This window comes from Staurois parvus, unplaced genomic scaffold, assembly GCF_062004578.1.
Source record: "Staurois parvus isolate SC_StPar_1 unplaced genomic scaffold, SC_StPar_1.0 ptg001376l, whole genome shotgun sequence".
Lineage (NCBI taxonomy): Eukaryota > Metazoa > Chordata > Amphibia > Anura > Ranidae > Staurois > Staurois parvus.
Window position 1 is genome coordinate 209,598 of NW_028319172.1, and position 19,291 is coordinate 228,888.

Sequence of the window (19,291 nt, forward strand, 5' to 3'; positions counted from 1 at the left end):
ATTCTGCTACTAACATAGTAGTAAAATTGGTTGTTTTCTACCTACCTCGTACCCTAAAAATAAATAAATAAAAAAAATAAAAATAAATATAATAATAATAATACATATAATAATAATAATAATAATTTATATTATTATATTTATTATAACAACAATAATATACATATAATGACAATAATAATACATATAATAATAATAATAATAATAATACATATAATAATAATAATAATGACAGTAATAATAATACATATAATAATAATAATTATTATTATATTTATTATAACAACAATATTATACATATAATAATAATAATAATAAAAATAATAATAAAAACAACAACAACAAATATAATTTTATATATATATATATTTTAGCCCCATATTTAAAAATCTTTGACCTGTTGATAACTGTGTTTGCAGATTCAAACCGTTTCAATGTATATGACCATTCAACAAATGACCTGGAAGTGAGTAATGTGCAGATCAGCGATTCAGGGAATTACACTTGCGAGAAAGACAAGGCCATTCTTCGCAGAGTGCAACTCATAGTCTTTGAAGGTAAGTACAGCATTACCTTTTTGAAGAGTAACTTCAACCAATGGGTGAGCTGCTAATTCTACCTGGGAAACACATCAGTGCATATATGCCAACTGTGATACGCCCAGTGCTATGGCTCCACACATTGGGGCTTACACTGCGGTGCAATCAAGTATTTGCAGTATTTATCACATTTAAACTGAACTGTAGGCCTACAGCCACAGGTGAAACACATTTTTTTTTGTTTTACTACCTGCCAAAGGCTTTGCATTTCCGTTTATCCAGTACTTAGATTTACACAGCCCTGTCTGTCCGAGGAGGAGACCTGGTCTTTCTGTGTTGCAGTTTCACTTTCACTTACAGGTTTCCTCCCCACCTCCACCCTGTTAAAAGGCAGTGAAAGGAAAATCAGCGAGCTGGTGAACTCAGCTCTCTCTGCTCTCTACTTCTATCAGCACGGTAGCAAATCTGATTGGCTCTTTGTGCTGCTTCTCCCCCCCCCCCCCCCACCGCTGTGGTTTGCTGCACTAGAACTGTAGGAAGCTGACACTAGGTTGAAATTTACACGGTTGGGTTTTAAAAATACAGTGCTCAGCATAAAAAAAGTACACCCCAACAGATTTGACAGAAATCCTTCACTTTCCTTTCAGAATCAACTTTTTCTATGAGACACTATACTACAAAATCCTCCCACAAATGTCAACCATTGATTGCAAACAAGATTTGTTCATTTGCGCACACAAAAAAGTATTTTTCCTAACAAATTCATTCAAGACCATGTTGCAAAAATGAACACACCCCAATGAATGAGCTAAATGTTAGACAACAAAATCCTAATTAACAAGAATTCAGCTACAGGTGAGTCTAATTATTCATTAAACAGGTGTTCAGCAGACAGCTGATTATAAAAGGGCGTTACTTAACAAAGAAAACCCCGCCCATTTCATGCTGCCAGCAATGGCACCATATGGAAGCGAAATGTCACAAGGCCTGAGAAAGAAAATAATTTCTTTACACAAGAAAGGTGAAGGCCACTAGAAGATCAGCAAAGCTTTACTTATCAGTCAGAACACTGGAGCAAAAGTGATACAAAAATGTAACAAAGATGGAACTGCAACCATCTCACAGAGACATCCAGGCCATCCATGGAAGTTAACACCTCGACAGGAGCGTCTTCTGATGAGAAAGGTTGAAGAAATCGCCATGTAAGTTCACTGCAGTAAGCAAAAGAAGTAGAAAGCAAAACCGGGGTGATTGTTTCCCGTGACACAATACGGCGTACAGAGGAATGGCATGCATGGGTGTCGTCTACAAAGGAAGCCTCTCCTAAAGCCCATGCACAAAAAAGCCTGCCTAGAATTTGCCAGGGCCGATGCTGAAACAGAAGAAGACTACTGGGACTCTGTACTCTGGAATGATGAGACCAAGATAAATGTTATTGGAACTGATGGCTTCAAAACTGTATGGTGACGCAAAGGTGAGGAGTACAAAGAAAAATGCATGGTGCTTACTGTGAAACATGGTGGTGGCAGTGTCCTTCTGTGGGGCTGCATGAGTGCTGCTGGTGTCAGGGACATTCATTTCATTGATGGCATCATTAATTCACAGATGTACTGCTCTTGAAAGAGAAGATGCTCCCATCACTCCGTGCCCTTGGTCATCGTGCACTTTTCCAGCATGACAATGATCCAAAACACACATCTAAGGCCACTGTTGCATCTCTGAAGAAGAACCGGGTGACAGTGATTCAGTGTCCAAGTATGTCTCCTGATCTGAACCCAACCGAACATCTATGGGGAATTCTGATGTGACAAGTTGTGCATCACTCCCCATCCAGCATCCAGGATCTAAAACAGGTTGTTCTTGAAGAATGGAAAAAGATCGATGTTGCAGTATGTCCCCAACTTGTTCATCCCATGCCTAGAAGACTCGGTGCCGTCCTTACAAATCATGGAGGTCATACAAATTCTTGATGGAGGAGTTTTTGTTGTGGGGTGGATTCATTTTTGCATCAACTCATTTGAGTAAAAACTGATTTTGATATGATTTGAATAGAATAGAGTAAAACAGAATAGAATAGAAAATAAAAGAGTAGAATAAAATAGAGAAAATAAAGGAAAAGAATAAAATAGAGGAGAAAATAAAGTAGAATAGATTTTAATATTTTAGTATAGAGTAAAAGATAACAGAATAGAATAGAAAATAAAAGAATAGAAGAAAAAATAAAGGAATAGAATAAAATAGAAGAGAAAATAAAGGAGTAGAATAGATTTTAATATTTTAGTATAGAGTAAAAGAGAACAGAATAAAATAGAAAATAAAAGAATAGAAGAAAATAGAAGAAAAAATAAAGGAATAGAATAAAATAGAAGAAACATAAAGGAAACATAATAGAAAGGAACATTATAGAAACATAAAGGGAAATAATAGATTTGAATGGAATATAATACATTTGAATAGAACAGTAAAACAGAACAGAATAGAATAGAATGAAAAATAAGGGCACAAAAGAATAGAAAATAATAGAATCAAAAGAATATAGCTGCCATCCGAAATTTACATTTTGAAAAGAATAGATTAGTATAAAACATAACAAAATAGAATAAAAAAGAATAGAATAGAAAATAAAGGAATAGAATATATAGACTAGATTAGAATAGAACAGAATAAAATAACAGGAATATAACTGTCTTTCAAAATTCAGACGAATTCAGATCGATTTGATTCTAATTCGAATCAAATCCAATGGAAACATTTTATTCTGGTCAAAAATGAATAAATTAAACAAAACAAATTTTGTAACAAATTCAACAAAACAAAATGAGAAACATAATGAATCGAAACAACAGATTTTTTTCGTTCTGCACATGTCTAATAAAGATCTGGTCTGACCAGTTTGGTGTGGAGGAACTCACAGAGCCCTGACCTCAATCCAGGGGCGTATTTAGCACAAGGCAAACAAGGCATTTGCCTAGGGCGGCATTTTTCAGGGGGGCAGCAGCGCTCCTATGGAGGAAGGGATGGAAGAGGGGACACATGCGGCTTGGGGAGCAGGTGGGATCTGAGAGAGGCTGCAGGCTTCTTGACACTCGTTCCTGGGGATGTCCAGAGCTGTGAAGGTGAGTTCCTCTCTGGCTGGGAGGGGAGTGGCCGCGGTGTATGGAGGCAATGGTAGTGGAAGGTTCTCCCAGTTGGGCAGGGGTGTTGTTGGTCAACGTCAGGCTCTCTCCGGGGGGGGGGGGGTGCAATTTAGTGTTGCCTAGGGCAGCACAAAACCTAAATACGCCACTGCCTCAATCCTAATGAACATCCTTTTGGGGTGAACTGGAACACTGATTGAGAACCTGCTCCTCACATCCGACCAGGGGCGGATTGACCATTCCAGCACTCGGGCACTGCCCAAGGGCCTGGGGTCCCATGAGATGCCCCTGGAACCTTTCATAGGCTTTTTTGGGTGTGGTTTTGAGTGTGGGTGAGGACACAGGGGCCCCACGATCCCCTATTGCCCGGGGGCCGCATGAGTTGCCAGTCCACCCCTGCATCCGACATCCATACCTAACCTCACAAATGCTCTTTTTGACTGAATCAGCCGCAGACCACACAAGATCCTGCGGGAAGCCTTCCCAGAGGGGTGGAGGCTGCCTACGATGCCCGCTCCATATTACTGTCCATGGTTGTGGAACGGGATGTCCATACTAGTCCAGTACATGTTATCACTGCTACAGGAACTTCCACATAATCGCTGTTATCCTTTATCATTTTAAAGTATATGTAATATCAATACCCTTTGTTTGGTGGAGGTCCCCATCTTCACCAAACAAAAAGGTTAAGGCCCCATCCATTTTTTTTTTTGGTTGTCTATGTCCCATCGGAGAGCTTTCCGGTCATTTTCTCTCCTCGTAGACAGATAGTGAACCACACATTCTTTCTATGTGTTTTAAGGGCCCGTCCACACAGGACAACCATGCCTAGTTCAGTCCCAACACAAGACAAGGCCAAAAGCTTTCTTCCCCATCATGCCAGTGAACACCACCACGCTACTTGGGTGGTTCCCAGATGCAACTTTTTGTTTTATTATTTTTTTTTTTCCCTGCAGTGTCAGCAAAACCTTCCAAAAACCTCATGTCATCGGAGGACCTGAAACTGACGTTGTCTCCAGAGAATGTCCCGGGTCTTCAGGTCCATTGGACGAAGGGTGACCACGAGCATCTTGCAGGAGGAACGAGTGTAGAGTTAAAGAATTTGGATGTGCAGAGCAGTGGTCAATACTGGTGTCATATTAAGATGGAAGGTGGTAATGATATCCAGATCTCCACACAGATCAAAGTATTCGGTAATGAAAGACTATAACGATGCGATCTTTATGGAATTTTTAACACGCTTACATTTGAAACGATTATTTTTTATCTCCGTCTGTCTATCTGGTTAGCTAAAGAGATAACACTGCAGACAATGCTTGCTTTGAGGCCTCCTTTGATTGAAACCTCGAACGGAGCCATCACTGGCAGTCACTGGTCATCATTGGCCTTCACTGGCCATCATTAGCTGTCAATGGCCGTTACTGGCCATCATTAGCTGTCACTGGTCATCATTAGCCATCACTGGTCATCATTGGCCGTCACTGGCCATCACTAGCTGTCATTGGCCATCACTGGCTGTCACTAGCCATCACTGGCCGTCATTGGCCGTCACTAGCCGTCACTGGCCGTCGCTAGTCATCACTTTTATTATTATTATTATTATTATTAAAAATTATTATTGCGCAACGGATCAAATTCAATATCCTAACACTGACGTACAAAGCTGTCCACCATACTCCCCCAAATTACATCACCGACCTAATATCCAAGTACCACCCAACACGCACACTCTGTTCCTCACAAGACCTCCTTCTCTCTAGTTCCCTGGTCTCCTCCTCCCATGCCCGCCTCCAGGACTTCTCCAGGGTGTCACCCATCCTCTGGAACTCCCTGCCCTAACCCATCAGATTATCACCTACTCTCCTCTCCTTTAGGCGCACCCTGAAAACCCACCTCTTCAGGGAAGCCTACCCCACCCCCTGCTAACTTGCCGACCTCCTCCACTCTTCCTACCACTCCATCCCCCACAGCTATCTCCTCCTGTGCCACCATCCCCTCCCTCCTAGATTGTAAGCTCGAAAGAGCAGGGCCCTCAATCCCCTCATGTTTTGCATTGTATTGGTATTGTTCTGTCACATGTTCTGTCCCCCTTTGTAATGTACAGCGCTGAGCGAACTATTGCCGCTTTATAAATACTGTATAATAATTATACAGGATTTATATAGTGCCAACAGTTTGCTCAGCGCTTTACAAATATAACGGGAGACAATACAGCAACAATACAGTTCAATACAGAAGGGTTAGGAGGGCCCTGATCCTGGGATCTTACAATCTAGAAGGGATGGGCTAGTGGTACAATAGGTAGTAACTGTGGGGGATGGGCTGGTAGGAGGATTAGAAGATTCCATTATTAGCTGAGGGCAGGATAGGCTTCCCTGAAGAGAGAGGTTTTCAGAGATCGCCTAAAAGTGAGCAGAGTAGGTGATAGTCTGATAAATTTGGGGTAGAGAGTTCCAGAGGATGGGGAAGCTCTGGAGAAGTCCTGGAGACAACCATGGTAGGAGGAGACAAGGGAGCTAGAGAGCAGGAGGTCGTGCGAGGATCGGAGAGGACGATTTGGGTGATATTTGGAGACAAGATTGGTGATGTAATTTGGGGCGGAGTTATAAATGGCTTTACACGTTATTGTTAATGTTTTGAATTTTATTCGTTGGGCAATGGGAAGCCAGTGGAGGGATTGGCAGAGAGGGATGGAGGACACTGAGCGGAGTCCAGTAGAGGGATTGGCAGAGAGGGATGGAGGACATTGAGTGGAGGCCAGTGGAGAGATTGGCAGAGAGTGGTGGAGGACATTGAGTGGAGGCCAGTGGAGAGATTGGCAGAGAGGGATGGAGGACATTGAGTGGAGGCCAGTGGAGGGATTGGCAGAGAGGGATGGAGGGCACTGAGTGGAGGCCAGTAGAGGGATTGGCAGAGAAGGGTGGAGGACACTGAGTGGAGGCCAGTGGAGGGATTGGCAGAGAAGGGTGGAGGACACTGAGTGGAGGCCAGTGGAGGGATTGGCAGAGAGGGGTGGAGGACACTGAGTGGAGGCCAGTGGAGGGATTGGCAGAGAGGGATGGAGGACACTGAGTGGAGGCCAGTGGAGGGATTGGCAGAGAGGGGTGGAGGACACTGAGTGGAGGCCAGTGGAGGGATTGGCAGAGAGGGATGGCTGATACAGAATGGTTAGTAAGGTGGATGAGTCTGGCAGCAGCATTCATGACAGACTGAAGAGGGGATAGCCTGTGATTAGGTAGAGGCCAATGAGAAGGGAGTTACAATAGTCAAGGCGAGATATATCACTGGCCGTCATTGGCCATTACTGGCCATCATTGGCTGTCACTAGCCATCACTGGCCGTCACTGGCCTTCACTGGCCGTCACTGCTTCGTACAAACTGTTTTCTTGTATTTTCCCTGGTTTCTAATTTTAAAGTGAATACAGGCTGGAAGTTGACTTCTCTAGGTGAACAGTCTTTACGACTTTCGTAAATCAGAGTTTCTAAGTATTGGACTCCTTCTTGCAGAACAGCTGACAATGCTACAATGCCTCCCAAATTGAGGCTAAAGCGCCCTCTATTGGGTGGATAGAAGACTGCACAATATCAACATACACTATTTAGTCCTGATGCACACAGGGCGTTTTTGGCAGCCACTTTTAGGGGCATCGGGCGGTTGTTTTTTTTTTACCGATTTCAAACGGCCCTCCGTGTTATCCCCTGTGTCCATTCACATAAAGGCATTGATTTACTAAAGGCAAATAGTCTGTTGCTTTATATCGGAGGGGAAGCTCTAAAATGAGGCAAAGCTCTGCTGATTTCTTTCATCCAGTCATGTGTAAGCAAAAATGCTGTGTTTTTTTTATTTTTCTTTCATGATCCTCTTAGATCTAGAACAGTGATCCTCTTAGATCTAGAACAGTGGTCTCCAAACTGCAGCCCTTTGCTTGCTTTTATTCGGTCCCTGGGGCAGTATTTCATTTACTATCACTAATAATGGGGCACAGTTCCTCCCAATGGCACCAATGATGGGCCATAGTTCCTCCCAATTACATCAACAATGTGGCCCAATGGCACTAATGATGGGGCACAATTCCTTCCCATGATGCCAATGATGGGGCACAATTCCTCCCAATGACACCAACAATGGGGCACAGTGGCACTAATGATGGGGCACAATTCCTACCAATGACGCCAATGATGGGACACAATTCCTTCCAATGACACCAGTTGAGGTAGAAATGGGGAGATGCATGGTCTTAGATGTCTCTGTTAGAGGGCAGGACCTGCGCCTGATCAGTATCTATGGACCGCAGTCAAAATGGGGCAGGAAATGCCTCCTCACAAAGATCAAGCCCTTCCTTTTTACTTCCCAGCAGGTTGTCTTTGGAGGTGACTTTAACACCATAATTAGGCCTGAAGACAGGAGAGGCTCCATAGACAGGCTGGGTTATGATAGCGTTTTTCTCAGAGATTTGAATAGACAGGCAGGCCTGGTAGATGTGCACATTAAGCACTGCCCTGGCAGCACGGGGTTCACATTTCAGAGAGGGAATAGTCAGAGCAGGATAAACAGGTTTTTTTTAAAGGAGATCTCTGCTTTCTCGGCTCCTGAGTTGAGGGTGGTGGAGTTCTCTGACCACTGTATGCTGTCTGTATGAATGTCTCGGGCACTCCACCCAGGGGAAGGGGTGTCTGGAAACTGAATTCGGCTCTCCTGGAAGATGTAGAGGTAAGACAATCCTTTGAGGAGTTTTTTCAGGCACAGGTTTCTATTCTGGACTTTTGCAGCAGTAAGTCAGAGTGGTGGGAGCTTGTGAAACAAAGGGCGATTGGACTTTTCAAGGCTATAAGTAAGAAGAAGCAGCTTGCTATGTATATTGCCTACCAGCATTTGCAGAGGAAGCTTGATCATCTTGTCTCGTATGGAGGAGATCCAGGGAAGATTTCTGAAGTGAAGCTTCTTCTTAGGAAGTGTCAATGCGATAGCCGTGTCTCCTTGGTTCTGGAGAGGGATTATGGGCAATATCACTCGCCTGATCCTTACCAGAACTGTAAGCAAGGCATAGCAGTTAAGACGGTTATTGGCCTGAAAGACAGTACGGGTTCCTTGATAAAGTCCAGATCAGGGATCTTGGAGATCTTTGGGTCGTATTATGCAGACCTCCAGGGAAGAAAGGACCTTAGCCAGGACAGGATGGAAAGCTTTCTGGATTCTACTCCAGGATTGGGAAATGGTACATTGCTTTTGATGAATTTGACAGAACCAATTTCAGTGGATGAGGTGGTTCGTGCTATAGACAAGCTGGCTACCAAAAAATCGCCTGGACCAGATGGATTGACAGCTGAATTTTACAAGTGTTTTAAGTCCATTCTGGCTCCCTATTTAGCGAAGGTTTTTAACATATGTCTAGAAGAGGGTTCGCTCCCTCCCTCCATGAGGCCATCCTCTGGGATTCTTCTGTCAAAAGGTAAAGACCCCCCCAATGCTTGGGAACTGGCGCCCCATCAGTCTTCTCAATGTTGATAGAAAGATCTTGGCAAAGATTCTTTTGTGGCACTTGTCGTCAGTAGCAGGTGATTTCTCAGCAGTTTTGGCTATCTGGAAGGCTTTGGAACGATGCAGGGCTTCTGGATGGAGAAAGTACTTGCTGGCATTGGATCAGGCAAAAGCTTTTGATCGAGTGAATCATGAATATCTGTGGTTGCTACTTGGTAGACACAGCCTGCAGGGAAGGTTTATAGATTGGCTGAAGACATTATATAAAGGGGCTGAGAGCTTCCCACTTGTTAATGGTTGGGTTAGGCGGCCTTTTGAGGTCGGCTCTGGTGTGCGCCAGGGATGTCCTTTTAAGCCTCCTGCTATATGCTTTCGCAATCGACCCTTTTGTAAAAAGGCTAGAGGGTGCATCGTTGTGCGGGGTGCCTCTGGGCATTGCTGGTGCGCCGCCTTTGAAGGCCGTGGCCTATGCTGATGATGTGTCTGTTATTATCTCTGGGACTGAGGAGTCGCAGGAGGTGGTCTTTATGATAGAGCAGTACACAGAGGCTTCTGGCTCTAAAGTCAACCATGAAAAGAATTGAAGTTTTCTGGATGGGTGAGGAGGGTGAAAGCTTCTAACTTCCGGATGCCTTCCTGCAACCCAAGCAGGAAATTTTTGGCATCAAATTTGGTCCTGGTGACTATGATCATCGAAATTGGGAAAGCAGGTTGGTAGATGCCAAATCCAAAGTGGCGAGCTGGAAGAGATGGAGGTTTTCCTTGAGGGAGAGGGTTGACTTTATCAAACCTTACCTGATCCCGATCTTTTTATATGTCAGCTTCGTCTGTATCTTGCCGGTATCTCTATGCAAGGGTCTACAGCTGTTTTTTCCAACTGTTATGGGGAAATAGGCTGAACTTGATCAAACGCAATGTAACTTATCTGTGCAGGTGGGAGGGTGGCCTAGGAATGGTCAACCCGTTAGTTTTCTTTTCTTTGCTCTTTTTAAAGTACAATCTTGGTAATATGTTAGCAGAGACCCCGTCGGGATGGGTGGGTATTTTTCAGTCTTGGTTTAAGCATTTCTGCATTGCTGGGAAGATGGCGGCCCAGTGAAAAGTCTGAGAGTCCGACATGGCAAGCTCCCGGCTTATGTTGCCCCATGTCTGAAAATACTTTGGCAGTGGCAGGTGACAGTGGAGGATATCAGGTGCCTTCCCAGGATGCTTCTGGGGGAGAGGATTTTGGCTTCTGCTTTCAGTGTGTCACTGGCCTTAAAGGATTGCCCAGGCTCCGTAATGAGGGAGGGATTGCGTTTAACCTGGAGAGAATCCCTTTGACGTTTAGGGATCAAGCCTGGCTCGCTTTCCATGGAAGGCTCTATGTGAGAGGGAACCTGAAGCACCGCCCTGTGGATGATCGGGATTGTCCTAGAGCAGAGTGTGTTGGTAAAGTGGAGTCTATGGACCACTTTCTGCTCCAGTGCCCCTTTAACATAGAGGTGTATAAAAGGGTGGGGAGGGCGCTGGGCATCCCCTTTCTCTATCACATGAGTTATGCAGAGTGGGTGTACGGGGCATTCCCAGCTCGCTGGGACTTTGATTTGGATATACTTTTTTTAGTTAGTATAGTTGTTTGTTACTTCACATGGAATGCACGGTGTCAGATTACCCTGCGGATGAAAGTCCTCCCTGTTGAGGTGGTGGTGCACGATATTCTGGGTGAGGTTGGGAAGATTCAGGGTCTTGAGAAGGGCAGGGAGCCTCGGGCTGTCTGGATAAGGGCGTGGAGGAATATCAGACCTGCCTTTGGTGAACTGTCCATCTCTGGGTGAGGGGTTCTTTTCTTATGCTGTTCTTTTCACTCCCTTAGTTTTTGTTGGTTAAGATCTTCTTTTTGAAGAGGGACTGCATGCGTAATGGGGGCGGGGTTGTTTCTTGACCTCTCAGGTGTGATGTCTGGTGTAGTGATAGTAGTAAGCTATATTTCCCCCAGTTATGTCTTTTCATTTCTGAGAGGTTTGCTTTGACTGACAGCATATTTTGCTATATTTATTTTTGTTTTTGTGTAAATATGTATATAATTATTTATCTATGTATATTCTGTATATTATTTTGTTTAATGATTGCAAGACTTTTAATAAAGAAAAAGTGGGAACAATTCCCCTAACATTGGTGGTCAGTGGGAAGAATGCCCCTTACATTGGTGGTCAGTGGGAAGAATGTCCCTTACATTGGTGGTCAGTGGGAAGAATGTCCCTTACATTGGTGGTCAGTGGGAAGAATGTCCCTTACATTGGAGGTCAGTGGGAAGAATGTCCCTTACATTGGTTGTCAGTGGGAAGAATGTCCCTTACATTGGTGGTCAGTGGGAAGAATGCCCCTTACATTGGTGATCAGTGGGAAGAATGTCCCTTACATTGGTGGTCAGTGGGAAGAATGTCCCTTACATTGGTGGTCAGTGGGAAGAATGTCCCTTACATTGGTGGTCAGTGGGAAGAATGTCCCTTACATTGGGGGTCAGTGGGAAGAATGTCCCTTACATTGGTGATCAGTGGGAAGAATGTCCCTTACATTGGTGGTCAGTGGGAAGAATGTCCCTTACATTGGTGGTCAGTGGGAAGAATGTCCCTTACATTGGGGGTCAGTGGGAAGAATGTCCCTTACATTGGTGATCAGTGGGAAGAATGCCCCTTATATTGGTGGTCAGTGGGAAGAATGCCCCTTACATTGGGGGTCAGTTGGAAGAATGTCCCTTACATTGGTGGTCAGTGGGAAGAATGCTCCTTACATTGGTGGTCAGTGGGAAGAATGTCCCTTACATTGGTGGTCAGTGGGAAGAATGTCCCTTACATTGGGGGTCAGTGGGAAGAATGTCCCTTACATTGGGGGTCAGTGGGAAGAATGTCCCTTACATTGGTGGTTAGTGGGAAGAATGTCCCTTACATTGGTGATCAGTGGGAAGAATGTCCCTTACATTGGTGGTCAGTGGGAAGAATGTCCCTTACATTGGTGGTCAGTGGGAAGAATGCCCCTTACATTGGGGGTCAGTTGGAAGAATGCCCCTTACATTGGGGGTCAGTGGGAAGAACACCCTTTACATTGGTGGTCAGTGGGAAGAATGCCCCTTCGATTGGAGGTCAGTAGGAAGAACGCCCCTTACATTGGTGGTCAGTGGGAAGAATTCCCCCTACTGTAATGGTTAGGAGGGCACATTTATTGACAGTTAAAAAGATCATTAGGGTCATGCCACCACCTCTGCCAAGTGGCATTGGAAACAGAATTTCTCATCAGATGACAGGTCAATCAGCTACAGTTCAGAGTACCCCTGGGAACCTCTGAAAGAAATCTGGGGTTCCATGGAATCTTGGTTTAGACTGACTGTACTAGATGAAGCATGATACTGGTGTCACTGGCTCCCTAGTGGATACTCCATAGATATAGATAACAAATGCACTATAGACACGGGAGCTAGGACATTTAGCTTGAAGCAGTGCCCTGGCTGACGTATCAGAATCTGAAATGGGGTATCCTCTGCCAAAGTAATTTCCACACCAAAGTCACAGATAGTATTAAAAACTAGGCAGAGGATCAAACCCTCATGAACACCTCCAATACATTTTGATGGGAATGAGACTTTTTAGTACGTTTTTGATCTTTACCCTTCCCTCACCATGTTGCTTGCTTGTTTGCTTTTTTTTTTTTTAGGTCCTTCTAGTGCTTCTTCAGGTATTGTGTATATACAGAACCCAAAGTCTGTAATCCTCCCCTGGAAGTCCATTTTCAAAGTGCAGTCCAGTGAAGCCAAGGTTGTGGAAGGGAAAGTCATTAACCCATCCAAGGTCGTTCAACAGCTTTCCGTCACTGATGGTGCTCTCTGCTGGCCTGGAGGCTGTAATAGTGATGTGCAAAGTTTAGATATTCATCTTTCTAATCCCGAAATTGGAGACTACCAGATGGAGATTGTGCTAGAGATGGAGGGCAGAAGGAAGAGGCTGCAGAGGAAAGTGTGTGTGGCGAAACTCACAGGTGTGTATGTATTTCCTTAGCAGGCTTAAAAAAAAAAACTAACCAGACTGGCCAAGAAGAGCAGAGTACTCCAACCTAGGTCATCTGGTCACAGACGTCCTGTGGCTGTTCTTGACTCATCCAGACTTTTTTTTTCTCAAGGTTCAGTCCTTTACCTACTTCTCAGTCTCTGGCTATAATGGCATGGCTTTTGAAGCCAAGGCACTGGGAGAGCATGGTCTCTCTGAGGTGGTGATATTGATCATGCCAAGGGCTCACAATACATATTATTATTATTATACAGTATTTATAAAGCGCCAATAGTTCGCTCAGCGCTGTACATTACAAAGTGGGACAGAACAATAACAATACAATACAATGCACAACATGAGGGGTTCGAGGGCCCTGCTCTTTCGAGCTTACAATCTAGGAGGGAGGGGATGGTGGCACAGGAGGAGATAGCTGTGGGGGATGGAGTGGTAGGAAGAGTGGAGGAGGTTGGCAGGTTAGCAGGGGGTGAGGTAGGCTTCCCTGAAGAGGTGGGTTTTCAGGGTGCGCCTAAAGGAGAGGAGAGTAGGTGATAATCTGATGGGTTGGGGCAGGGAGTTCCAGAGGATGGGTGACACCCTGGAGAAGTCCTGGAGGCGGGCATGGGAGGAGGAGACCAGGGAACTAAAGAGAAGGAGGTCTTGTGAGGAGCGGAGTGTGCGTGTTGGGTGGTACTTGGATATTAGGTCAGTGATGTAGTTCGGGGCAGTATGGTGGACGGCTTTGTACGTCAGCGTTAGGATTTTGAATTTGATCCGTTGCGCAATCGGAAGCCAGTGGAGGGATTGGCAGAGGGGGGTGGAGGACACTGAGTGGAAGCCAGTGGAGGGATTGGCAGAGGGGGGTGGCGGAAACGGAGCGGTTGGAAAGGTGAATGAGTCTGGCAGCCGTATTCAGGATGGACTGAAGCGGGGATAGCCAGCGGCGAGGCAGGCCAGTGAGGAGGGAGTTGCAGTAGTCGAGTCGTGATATGATGAGGGAGTGGATGAGCTGTTTAGTGGTTTCTGGGGTTAGGAACGTGCGGATTTTGGCGATGTTGCGGAGGTGGAGGCGGCACGAGTTTGTTAAAGATTGGACTTGGGGCTGGAAGGATAGGTTGGAGTCCAGAATAACACAAAGTACTCTGGCCTGCGGGGCGGGTTTGATGGTGGCATTGTTGGATGTGATGGAGAAGTCAATGGGGGGGGGGGGGCGCTGGGGGGAAGACAAAAAACTCGGTTTTGGAGAGGTTCAGTTTAAAGAAGTGGAGCGACATCCAATCTGATCAGCAGGTGTGTGATTCGGGCGGAGACCGAGGGGGTGAGGTGGGGGTTGAGAGATAGATTTGTGTGTCATCAGCATAGAGGTGGTAGTTGAAGCCGTGAGAGTGTATGAGTTGGCCAAGGGAGGAGGTGTAGATGGAGAAGAGAAGGGGCCCGAGGACGGAGCCTTGAGGGACCCCAACAGAGAGGGGGAGTGAGGGGGAGGTGGTAGCGTTATAGGTAACACTGAAAGAGCGTTGTGACAGGTAGGATGAGAGCCAGGAGAGAGCAGAATCTCTGAGGCCGAGGGAGTGTAGTTTTTTGAGGAGGAGGGGGTGGTGGACTGTGTATAAATAGACAAAACCCTAGATTAATGCAAGCTGCTACCACCTATTCCCAATACCTCAGGATGTATAACATAAATAAACAATATTGGTGAAGCGCTTCACATAAAAACTCGATGTGTATAATACAATAATGTTAAATACGCATAAAGTGGCCACACTGTGTGGATAAACGAATTAAATGAATAAACTAGTGCTTGATATTGCCCAAATATATGATTGACAAGTGCTGAAGTGCAGACAGGTCATGCAGTTGCTGACTATTATTAATAGTGCCAAAATAAAGTATTGCGAAAAAGATACATCCAAGAAAATATATTGCACACTCTAAATAAAAGTGACAAGAGCTCTAAAAAAATATATAAATATAAATGCGGGTCAAAATAGAGTCCATAATAAAGTGCAATAATAGGTGCTTGACAGTTGATGTGCAAACAAACAACGCGATATCAGTGCTTCAATTCTTCACTCCAAACATGATGCGTGTTAACATGCCACACGTGTATATCGTAATCCAAAAATGTGGAGTGCCCCCTCACGTAATCTATGCAACCCCTAAGGGCCACAACGCTTTAAGCAATAGTGCTCCACACAACTGGGGATCTCTGTTAATTGGCTAATGTAGTACAACTCAGCCTCCTCTGCCAGGTCACTTTTGCCAGAAAATCAATATTTATCAGAGCAATTGTAAAATATGGACATCCGGGATGAAACTGCATGGACCGAGGCCCCAACGTACTCACAAAGGGCTCACAATGTCTTCTTATAAGTTGTATTATTGCAGGTGGAAGGCCTTCTCTCATATGAAGCAAGCATTTCAGACTCAACCCTAGGACCTTTCCAGCCAAGAAGCCTAACCAGACTGGCCAATAAGAACAGAGTACTCTGAACTAGTTCATCTGGTCACAGACATTCCGTGACTCTTCCAGACTTTCTCTCTCAAGGCTCAGTCCTGCATCTGCTTCTCCGTCACTGGCTTTAATGGCATGAGTGTTGAGGCATTGAAGCCAAGTCACTGGGAGAGCATGGTCTCTCCAAGGTAGTGATATCTATCATGCCAAGGGCTGACAATTCCTTTTCTTTTAAAGTGCATCATTGCAGTTGGAAGGCCTTCTTCAGGTGAAGGAACCATCTCAGACCTAACCTTAGGACCTTCTCATCCAAGAAGCCTAACCAGACCGGCCAGGATGAGTAGAGTACTCCAACCTAGTTCATCTGGTCACAGACATCCTGTCATTGCCCTTGACCCCTCCAGATTTTTTCTCTCAAGGTTTGGTCCTGCATCTGCTTCTCCGTCACTGGCTTTAATGGCATGAGTGTTGAGGCATTGAAGCCAAGTCACTGGGAGAGCATGGTCTCTCCGAGGTAGTGATATCTATCATGCCAAGGTCTGACAATTCCTTTTCTTTTAAAGTGCATCATTGCAGTTGGAAGGCCTTCTTCAGATAAAGGAACCATCTCAGACCTAACCTTAGGACCTTCTCAGCCAAGAAGCCTAACCAGACCGGCCAGGATGAGTAGAGTACTCCAACCTAGTTCATCTGGTCACAGACATCCTGTCATTGACCTTGACCCCTCCAGATTTTTTCTCTCAAGGTTTGGTCCTGCACCTGCTTCTCAGTCACTGGCTTTAAAGAAATGCCCGCAGCGATAAAAGAAGAAAAGAATTAGCGCAGGGCAGGCATGACTAGGCCCAGAGTGGGAAGGAAGACGTGTGAGGGTTAATGACAGTTTTAGGGTTGGTAAAGGATAGCTGGGGGATCTGGTTGGTAGAGAGAGTGTAGGTGGGGTCTTCTGCACTTTAGGGTGGGTTGTCCTGGGGAGGGGCATCAGTTGGAGCTGGACATGGGAGAGAGAGCTTCCCTCCCGCCCTCCCTGTTTGGTGAGTGTTGTGTTCCTCCTGGGGGGGGGTTATTTCGGTTCCTGGGCGGTGGTTGGTCTTTGCAGGCGGTTCTTATCTTGGAGGTACAAAAATGGTGTGGGACCCATCGTTGGTATGGTGTGCCCGGGAACATTCCAGTTAACCAAGGTTTAACTGGAAGGTGGTGGTGCTGCACTGCGGACGGTATGGTTGTCTCCGAGCTGGTTGGTTGCGGCTGGAGGCCTAGTGGAATATGGTTGCATTTCGGATTGTTTTGGGTTGCCTTCAAAGACCAACGACAACTCTTTATGTTTTCTGTTATAAGGAACGGTTGATGTGTTTAAACTTGATTGGTTAATAAAAGGCCGTGTTGGCCATTTTACTCCAAAAATTGGTGTTGTGTTTTCTGTAAGTATAGTAAGTAAAAGTGGTTGGTATGGAAGGGTAATGGTGGTGTAGTGGGGTCTGGATGAACCTATCTCGGGTGCACTAGTCATGCCATGGCAGTTGAAACCCAGGCACTAGCAGAACATGGTCTCTCTGAGTCGGTGATCTCAATCATGCCAAAAGCTCACAATTCCTTTTCTCGTAAGGTGATCATTGCAGATGGAAGTCCTTCTTCAGGTGGGGCATCTCGGACATAACCCTAGGACCGTTTTAGCCAAGAAGACTAACCAGACTGGCCAACAAATTCAAAAACTGAATTAATTTCCCCATGAGCCTGTCCCATCATATGGGGGTTTATTTACTAAAGCTGGAGAGTCCAAAATCAGACTCCCTTCTGCATAGAAACCAATCAGCTTCCAGGTTTCATTGCCAAAGCTTCATTGAACAAGCTGAGGTTAGAAGCTGATTGGTTTCTATGCAGAAGGGAGTCTGATTTTGGACTCTCCAGCTTTAGTAAATAAACCCCATGATGTCATTCGAAAGAAACAAATGCATTTGCTAATTTCATTATAACGGTTTTTTTGGATTCGTTGCCATTTGCTTTTGTGTCAATTTGGAGATTCCGATGCCAAAAAACGAAAGTAAACAAAACGAATCACACGAAGTGTAAACTGCATACGAGCGCAGCACTGCTTTGTGCATATCCTCAGGCCTGGTTCATACTCCATGCGTTTCAGTTGCGTTTTTTTCTGCATGGAAAACGCACAGAAAGTAGGTTATATGGCTGTCAGTGTCATAGTTCACATCAGCGCTTGCAGTTTCAGTGCGTTCCAGTTGCAGAAAAAAAAGTAGAACCTGCTGCATTTTTTCTGCACAGAACTGCACTGGAACGCACCAGAACGCATCAAAAATGCACTGGAATGCACCTAAATGCAGTGGAATGCACATGTCCCTATTTAAATTGAAGAAAAAGAGAGGGGAAAAAATTAACTAGAATGCATAAAAAAAACACTGACGCGACACAAACGCATCAAAAATGTACCGGTACACGCCAAAAGTGCATCAAAATTGCACATGTAGAAACGCATCTGGAATGCATTTCTATAGTGTGAACCGGCCCTTAAAGTGTCTGAAGCCGTACAGAAGTACTGCAATAATAACTATGTGATGGGTAAAGCGGTTGTAAACCCTCACATATACCAAGTGAAATGACTGACCTCAGGTGATACACAGAGATGAAACAAATCCTCCTACATAAGTTGTACCTGTTTATCTGCAGCCATCTTTCCCCTACATTCATTCAAAGTGCAAACATTACACAGGATCTCTCAGCTCGAAAAAGCAGGGGGCGGGGAGCTGAAGTTACATCAGTGAGGAGAGCTCTGAGAGCCGATTGGAGGGAAGGGACACACGCCCCCTTCACACAGCACACAGGAACAGAGATGAGGCTGTCAATCACAGGCTGGGCCCTCCCCTGTCACCACTTATCTCTTGGTGTCAGGAAAACTCGTCTGAAGTAACTCATGCTGATAGCAAAGGAACAACAAAGTGGACAAAAATGACACTTAGTGCTCTGGATTGAGGCAAGTACACACTGTAGAGGGATATGCTTTGTTCATATTTCATGTCTGAGGTTTATAATCACTTTAAATATCACATCATACATTCTGTTAATTAGATGTTCTCCAATAGTGTCCTCTGAGAAGAGCCGATGACCTTAACGCAGATTTGTGTTCTGTCCCCCCATTGCAGTGTCCTCCTCTGAAGCCGCCCTCTCCATGGAGTCCATCGTCACCCTTCTGTGTGAAACAAACTGCCTGGGTGAGAATGGGAGGCTCTGCTGGGAAAACACCAACATAAATCAAGGAAATTGCGGCCCTCCCGGGAAACTAAAGCTCGCCCAGGATGTGACTGTTTTACCGGAGACGTTGGGGAACTGGACCTGCTGCGTCGTGGTTGAAGAGAAGACGGTGGTCAGCGCTAATCTGACACTCAGTAAGTGTTCGCCTGGCAGAGGTTGTCTGTCAGATGTGTGCAGAGGGTCAGAAAAATATTTTCCAGGGACACTTTATAGCTCTGGTTCCCAACCTGTGGCTCAGGAGCTGCATATGGCCCTTTAGCACTTTTTATGCATTCCTCGGGGCCCATGCAGACATTAATCTGTATTTCCCTATTGCTTTGTAAAACCAACAAATATTGCAAATGTAGCAGCAAAAAAGTCAGCAGAAATGCATGTCTAAGAAATGATGACTGATCTGCATGTTC

The 19,291-nt window shown here is 45.1% G+C and overlaps 1 protein-coding gene across 1 annotated transcript in view; it reads left to right on the forward strand.

Moving 5' to 3' along the window:
- Window positions 1-19,291, forward strand: part of LOC149436329 (T-cell surface glycoprotein CD4-like) — a 39,096-nt gene that overhangs the window by 7,945 nt on the left and 11,860 nt on the right. The window contains exons 3-6 of the mRNA XM_089661714.1: window positions 420-557; window positions 4,633-4,869; window positions 12,846-13,166; window positions 18,779-19,021. Coding sequence (XP_089517840.1) covers window positions 420-557; window positions 4,633-4,869; window positions 12,846-13,166; window positions 18,779-19,021 — 939 coding nt within the window. The remainder of the gene's footprint in view (window positions 1-419; window positions 558-4,632; window positions 4,870-12,845; window positions 13,167-18,778; window positions 19,022-19,291) is intronic.